General features: G+C 42.2%; 1 protein-coding gene across 1 annotated transcript; it reads right to left on the bottom strand.

Annotated features, from left to right (window-relative positions):
* Nucleotides 1–789: 789 nt before the first annotated feature.
* chpt1 (choline phosphotransferase 1) lies at nt 790–7,671 on the bottom strand (the record flags this gene model as incomplete). The annotated part of the gene is made up of 8 exons (XM_079236232.1): nt 790–1,366; nt 3,026–3,151; nt 3,517–3,675; nt 3,776–3,907; nt 4,348–4,432; nt 4,531–4,672; nt 4,794–4,941; nt 7,432–7,671. 8 exons carry the CDS (start codon nt 7,669–7,671, stop codon nt 1,250–1,252), a joined length of 1,149 nt encoding a protein of 382 aa, XP_079092358.1. The 3' UTR covers nt 790–1,249.
* Nucleotides 7,672–8,348: the final 677 nt, after the last annotated feature.

Raw genomic sequence — 8,348 nt, 5'->3', positions numbered from 1 at the left:
TACATAATATACAATTGTATAAGTGAAGAAACTATGAGTGAACTGTTCCAGTAGCATTGTATTATTACTATTGCTGCATCTGGTTTGATACTTCAGTGGAAAAAAAAAAAAAATGTACAAAGCTGTTTTAAATATTCACAAGTCAAACAGTAATTACAACAAAAATATTTAAGGCGTTTTCAGTTGAATTCTGTACAATCACATATAATTAACTATTAGCCCTTCAGGGAGAAGAACAGAGAAAGCAGAACAAGCCGTGTGTTAATGCTTCATCAGTCGACGGCGCTCTAAAAAAGGCAGGAAGTGAGGTGTTTTATTTTCTTTTCTTCATTTTTCCAGTATTGTAGGATGAGATGAGTAACAGAATAAAAAGTGTAATAGAAAGGTGTTTTTAAGTGAAGCCTGATAGAAAGCCCGTCGATGTTTTCAGCACTAACACAGACTGTCGCCCCCGACACGTTGACAACCTGCCAGTCCACATTGCAAACTTCATTGGAAATTATTTGAGGTTTTAAAGGTCATTTTAAAAATTTAAATCTGCGTTTAAGCCCTGATTCTTGCCAGATTGAGTCACATTCATTAAATGGATAAAACCAATAATTAAGAAAACTTTCAACAGGAGATCCATTTAGTTTGGGCATATATCAAAAGAGATGATCTACCTTATTGAGCACTTATGATTGTCATATATATATATATATATATATATATATATATATATATATATATATATATATATATATATATATATATATATATATATGAGTCTTAAATATACGACAACCCAGTATAATTGACGCACATCTGTAAATTTAAAGCAGATAAAATGCTTTAATATTTGCCCAAACTATAATGTACCCGTTAAAGAAAACGTTTTGGTATTTAAATTGAATAAGCAGGAAGTAGATGACAACATGCAATGATGTCTAAATTAAAACGTATTGGCTCCAACAGCCAATGAGGAATTCAAGGGAAACTCTGGTTCCATGTCATTTCCATTTTCAATAGATCCATGCTTTTCAAAACTTTTTTTTTCCTTTCCTTTTTTTGGTTTGTAGTGTTTAGTTGGTTATATATTTTTTTCCATCTTGTGGGAGAGGCAGTTTTAATCAAAAGTGGTCACTTTGTCAAGGCTGCAGTGGCTCGGGGTTGACGAGGGTTTCTCCTCCTCGTCGTCGTCGTCGTCGTCTGCTTTCAGGAGCGGAGAGAGATCTGCGTCTCCCTCCGCCTCCTCCCGCCGGGCAAGTTGTCAGTCGCGGTGGGCCTGGCTCGGGGGCGTGATGCTGAAGACTTGGATGCGCAGGTGGGAGGCGATCTGGAGGCACACGCCGGTACAGTAGCGCGTTAGATCCAGAAGAGAGAAGACCTGAAGGGAGAGGAACAAACACCAAATGCTGCTTTAATGGACATATTCAATGACTGAAAGAGCTGCAAAAATTAAACTGTGTGCTGGTATAAAGAAATACTGACTACAAATCTATCATTAATTCAGTATTTGTAAAGCTCTTGCAAAAGGGCTGCAGTCTTTAAAAATGTATTTCTAACACTTGAGTCACAGATTCATCCACTCAAGTTTTTATTTAAATTTATAGTAGTACATGGGGAAAGCAGCAAAAGCAATTGTAACTCTTATTTTTTTATGACTATTTAATTGGAGTGCTGAATTGCTTTGTGCGGATGTAAGGTGCTATAAGAAATACATGTATTATCTCACATTAAAATGTTCTAGGTGCATGCCACAGCAGATATTTATCCTTATAGTAGAGGAAAAACACAGGTCTAACTGACAACATTAACGATGGCTCTGTTCCCAGTAAGCCGGCATACACGATAACCGGTGTAATTAATCTTAATAGGGACACCTGTGGTTTTCCTGCCATGACTTGTGGTCTAATTAACCAGAATAACTAGAAACAATTGTGTGGGTGTGACGGGCCTTTGAGGGCAGAAACAAAAACCTCAGTTCGTGTTGAAGGAGACATTTAAGAGGTCTGACTTAACATTGTTCAATAAACCACTACTTGTAGTTCCTGTGTCTCCTGGACTTGAGAACTGCATATTTTATGCGCAACCGAAACGGGTTGGTCTAATAATAAAGTCGTTGACTTGTTTCCTTCCACGCACCGTTGATGCTGTGCCAGAAATCCTCCTCCTAGTTTTCTGCTCTAACAAGTATTGCTTTCACACAGGATGCACCAGCTACTGTAATATAATACCAGATATATGAATCAATTTAAAGCTAACAAATGGTCTGGATTGTTGAGCAATTTGTGGTTGACATGGGTACAAGACGCCTCTTAGGTATTTAGTAGTTTTATTGTATCCACACAAACGCAATCAAGTCATCTCATTGGTCAAAAAGCAACTTTTAAGTGAACCTTGAACGACAGCTGTAATGACTTGAGTCGCCAATTAGACGGCGAAAGGGAAAGCAAACAGGACCGAGAACCAGGCTGCGCTTACGTGTACATAGACGTGTTGCGTTTGTCTTGCAAGTTGTCACCTGTACTGCAACTGCCCTTCATACCTGGCTCAATTAAGTTGTCGTCACAATCTATAAATCTAAAACAGAAGCGGTTTGGTTGGCTTTTCTGGTTGAACAAGACTTTTCTCTGCAACCGCCTTCAAGATTTGTTTTGCTTGCTTCCGTTTGTTGGTTGAGTCATGGGTGCAGCCTCATGAATCATAAAAATACACTTTATATTACGCCACAGTATCCGACTATCGAGTTAATTTTATACCATCAAATATGAAGCCTTTTCCAAAATGTGGGCAGCTCTGAATGTAAAGGGGAGTCTTAGTTTTCATCACTTTTAAATTTCAACTGAATGACTTTTTAATGATATTAATCAAAAAGAAGTGATTAGTTATAAGCAAGCAGGCGATATGCTATAATAGTCAAACTGTCACTCAATTTGGTGGTTGCACTTGGGACATGTTGAGTGGTGCCTGGTAGCCAAGGTTGTACTGCAATAATACATCTTTTGAGTACCCCTCTAAAAAAAAAAAATCTAGAGTCACTGACCATGGCGATCCAGAGGACTATATGCTCATCGATGAAGCTGTTGAAGTACTGGTTGAGGAAGAGGAGGCCGGGGCCTACGAAGGCCGTGTCCGGGAGGTGCAACTCACTCCTGGTCATGTGTGCGATCTGTACAGATGAAACCCGAGGGAAAGAAACACACAGATGAAGTACAATCTGTATAAATAAAAGAGAGAAAACTCGACTACTAACTTAAAAAAAGGGCGACTTCACCCGAATGCAACAGTGAGAGCTTAATTTAAAAGAAGTTAAATATAAATTTGGTGTCAACGTTAGAAATAAATAGATATAACCTGATGATGTGTCATGATTGGCTTGGGGATATGCAAACATAACTGATTACAATTTGTTTTACTTATGTGAATTTTTGAGCACATTTTGTTATCAAATTAACCACTGGTTTCATAACCAGTTAAAAAAAAACTCCTCGTTGTAACTTAAAAAAAAAGCCGCTACTAAGCAGATGAACGTACCACCAGCTTGTTGGAGATCTTGGCGCAGACCAAGCCAAAGGTCAGCAGGTACAAACATGGGGCGAGCTCAAACAGCTGGCTGGACGACTTCTTGAAAATGATGAAGGCCAGGGTGAGGATGAGGCCGATGTGCAAACCAGGACTCAGCACACTGGTGTCCTAAACAGAAGGGAACGCGATGAAGCAAGCGTCACAACAGAGCGACACACGTTCGACCTCAAGACCGCGCGTGAAGTGTGAACGGGTTTACTGGACTTACAGCCACGGTGGAGCCGTTTTTGCCGACGCCGCCGTTCAAAATGACATGGAAGTAGTTATAGCAGGAGTAGAGGGCCCCGCCGCTGATGCCGATGATCGGGAAGACGTACATCTTCAGTCCAATGATGGGCAACTACGGAAACAAGTGAAGGTCAAATTAATGCAAAGACACACAGCACTCTCCTCGTAGCAAGACGACAGGCGCTCATATGGAAGCTGCAGGCATGCCGAGCGGGATGGGAGGGCAAAGCAAATGAAAAAAATGCGAGCGACATCAGCTTTTTAAACCAGATCATGTCCGATAGATGACCTGATGGCATGGCGTTAGCTACACATATTTACCTTCTCACTTCTCTCTCTCAAGCCTCCAAAGGCAGCAGAGTAAAAGTAAAAACACACATTCTATTCAAAAGACTAGAATGACGACTAAAAAATAAACTATGAACCGAGTAGATAATAAAATTGGTGTGAAAAGTGATGGAGAAGAAAACTTTCACTAAACAAAAATGGTGAAATGAAAGTGTTCCCATGTGTGCACAGTATTCGAGCATCCGCTCGTTGGTTCTCAGTTACCGTCGCTTGCCAAAGGCCCACGCCTCCGAAAGCCGTCATCAAATACATGACGATGATGGCGATCTGCACCTCCGTGACGTCGATCCTGTGAACAAAGTTACAGACACGGTTATATTACAGCAGCTTTATTATCACTGGGTGAAAAGAAGGAAAAAAAAAAACTCGACTGAACATGTGACTTACAGGCCAAAGCGGAGGGTCCCGGACACGTAGGTCTGCCAGTGGGCGCAGAAGAACATGAACATCCCAATAAAGCCACAAAAGAACATCCAGTCTGGGTATCTTCCTATGCCGCACGAAGTACATGTTCCCACCGCAACAAAGACTGAAAGAAGACGAAAGCAAAGAACGGAGAAACTAATAATCAACATCTCTTCCAGGTCAACTAATGCAGCGGATTCTGCAACCGTGAAGAGAATAATAGTTTAGGTTCAGTTCGCACGCACCTGTGGAGACGGCGTCGCAGCCGTGGTCGAAGAGCTCCCCCAGAGCGGAGCTGCTGTTGGTCCTCCGGGCCTGCTTCCCATCAATGGCGTCCAGAGACTGGTAGATGAAGAGGCCCAGAGCGCTCAGGATGAAGGCCCATGCTGGAGCCTGGAGGGTGAGGAGACACAATTTAGACTATAGCATTGCTTGTGTTACAAAAACGTAGAGCAGAATTTGCATAGAGAATTGTTTGTGTCTAATGTTAAAGTACCAAGCCGACGTAAGCAGAAGTGATCTGAAGGTCACAGGGCAGACGGAGACAATGTGTCTCCGCCTGGAGACGGCATGCATCTCTAACATAGTTAAGCACTGATGGCATTGTGTTGGTGAGAAATATGCGTACTATGCAGAAACTTGTAGCCTCCCTAATGATAAGATGGCGTTCTCTCCACAATGGTCATCATACCATGAATTCCCCTCTCCCTGACACACTCACTGTCTGTGCATGTTCGTGTGCTACCCGACCCTTTGTATATAACTGAGCCCAAAACCAACGTTCATCGTCCAGCAGACTTGTTCCTTCTTGCAAGAAATAAACGGACAAAGACAACTTTGAGTCAGAGCCCTTATTCCTCCTTCCCCCGATTGCCAGAGAAAATCTTCCATTACAACACATACACACTGAGGCAAAGCAAGGTAGAGCTTCACACAGCTGGTTAATTAATCAACTATTCAGTAGAAAGAAAAATAAATCAATCAATCAGTTATCAAAAGCATCACATTGGTTCTCTTAATTTCATGGACTGTTGGTCGGTCGAAACAAGACATTTAAAAGGCATCACATTGAACTCTGGGGAACTGGGATGGACATCTTTCACTATTTTCGGAAATGATTAATTTCAGATTAGGCAATAATGAAAATAAGTTAGTTGCAGCCATAAAGCAAAGGGAAGCCAACTACTAAGCATTTTAGTCTGTTTCACAACCGTATAAATAGCTGATGCAGACATTTCACACATTATGAATTAAAATCTTATAAAAGAGTCCCCTTTTATACATAGTATATCACATGTAGAGCCTTATAGTGGACGTGGACTGAAAAACAAAAACACTTTTATGAAATCAAATATTAACCCCCAGGGGAAAAGGGCAGACACACTACTGCACGTAACATACACCATATATTTAATGTGTGGCTGTTATCTATAAACTAAATTGATCGAGAAACGATGTCCCTGGTTAAATACCAAGTTATTTTACCATATTGACACATTCATCTGTGTTTATACTGTAAACATGGAGGATGAGGGATTCCAGCTGTGTCTCAGGTCCTGTAAGTTAGACTCTAACTGGGGTGGAGGTTATAGCCCATCTGGACACGAGAGCCGGCCAACACTGTGTGTTCGTCACAACAATGTGTGTGTGTGTGTGTTTTTCAGTGTTTATGTGTGAGAGAGAGAGGGAGACAAAGAAAGTCTGTGTTCCCGGAGAGATCCAGAATCGCATGCAGTCCTAAATATTCAGAGATCCTGCTGTTTTCTTCTAGGCCCACGTCCTCAGTGCCTCACGGGGCCGATCCCGCTTGTCGAGGGTTATCTCAGAAGTAACACTTTTAAGATCTCCGAATCAGTTTCCATGAATTCCTCTAATATACGTTAACAAGTCTACGCCTTATGCAATGCCAAATAATGGATAGGGGGTGAACTGAAAGGTGTTTGCACATGTGGAATCTGACAGTAACAGCATGCCACATGGACTGTGGACTTGGATGCAGGGTTGTCATAATTGGATTGGACAAAGGTGTAAATCTGATAAAAAACACACACATTCCTGATTAGGGCCTTGCTCCACAGTGAACCTGGTGACATAAGTGAACTGGATCATGGGTCATAGGGTTGTTGCGTAGCCTATTAGTGTATTTGGAGTGTATGTTTTGGGAACATGTAGTTTAGGCTGCATCAGATGTGGATTTGGAGCCATTTCACTTCAGCTTAGTCATCAAAACAGCGAGTTTGTGTTGTTGTAGCATTCACGTGTATTAATTCAGTTACTTAACAGTTAGCCTCCTCGCTAATGGTGGACAACATTGTCCCCTTCAAATGTGTGTTTTACCATTAACACTGCCGCGTCACGTGAGGCAGCAGACAAAACAACACGTCCAAGCCGACAACTTTCCAAGAACGTCCGCTTAAAAAAAAAAAACGGACACGGATGTTGCCTAATAGGATTGACCATGTTAAAGTGTCCTCGTTTATATGTGAGCATGCAAACGTAACACCGCAGGATTTAAGGTTTTTCCAGAATCATCGGGAGACGGTGTCTAATTCTTGCACCGAAATGGATAAAACGGGGCACAAAAAAAAAACTGCCAAAACACACGCTGGGCGTTAGCGAGCAGGGTGACTGACCCCATCCATGAAGTGGGAATAATATGAACACACGAGTGGCTGCGACGCTGTAATACATGCCGAATACACAAGCAGAGTCCCCGAGTCAGAAAACATCTTACATTACGTCTCGTGAGTCATGTGGAGTTCGCGCCGGTGGCCGCGTAACGTTAATTTACGCAATGTCTGAATGGAGGTCTCGCGAGGAAGGGCACGTAATTGAAGCTAGTCCCCCCGCGTGGAAACTTTGTGCCAAGGTCGATTTACTCACCTCCTCTGTCGCCGTGGGACAATAATACATGAGCACCACCGTGGAGAGGATATTGACCAGCAGTCCCACAATAGTCAGGGTGTTTGGTGCGACCCATGTCGGTATCTGCTGCACGAGCCAGTTCCAGTAGATTTGGCACGGCGGCTCGAGCAGGGACCGACCAGAGGCGCTGTATTTATGCTCCTCCAGACGCTTGAGCTGCGCGGCTGACAGCGACTCTGGCCACAAGAAATGTGGCATTGTTTTTCTGCCTGGTCACCCCTCAAATGTACCGACGCAAACTTCCCAATGCTCCCGGGCAGCTAGCGGCTCAGACGGGGCTTTTCTTTTCTCTCGGCCGACTCCGACAAATAGCAGCTCATTTGGCATTTATAGCTCGGGGACCAGACGAGGCCATTTCCACGGCGGAACCATGAGACGTCGATACTCCGTTGCGTTTCTGATCAAGTTGCGTCTCGGCAGGAAGTGAGAATCCCGGAAGGGAATAAAATGTCTGTGCACCCGGGAAGTTTGAATGAGGACGTGGCCCCGATGGCAACTGCGAGTTTATTTGTTTATTCCAGTATGTGCTGGAAATGCAAACGTTTAAAAATACAAATAAAAAAAGTTAAAACTGCAATGAGATGCAATTGTTTATCCATGTATTATCCATCGTGTTGAAATCACATATGCATGTTCTGGTTTGTATTGAGACATTTAGGTTGGCCTTAGAATAACTTTATAATTCCCCTCACATATTGTAGTCTTTTCATTTAGCTGTTTTATTTTCTTTGCCTTGAATTTAATCTGGTGGAGAAATACAGAATCTGTAACCTTAGAATTAATATAAATATACTGGAATAATCCAATGAAACCCTCATGTGTAAGTATTTCATTTTATATGAACTTTTTATGTGACCGCAGTGATTGTTTTTTTT

The sequence above is a fragment of the Taurulus bubalis genome (genome assembly GCF_910589615.1).
Source record: "Taurulus bubalis genome assembly, chromosome: 20".
Classification (NCBI taxonomy): Eukaryota; Metazoa; Chordata; class Actinopteri; order Perciformes; family Cottidae; genus Taurulus; species Taurulus bubalis.
The sequence above is the reverse complement of the archived record's forward strand: the minus strand, read 5'-3'. Positions and strand labels throughout refer to the sequence as shown.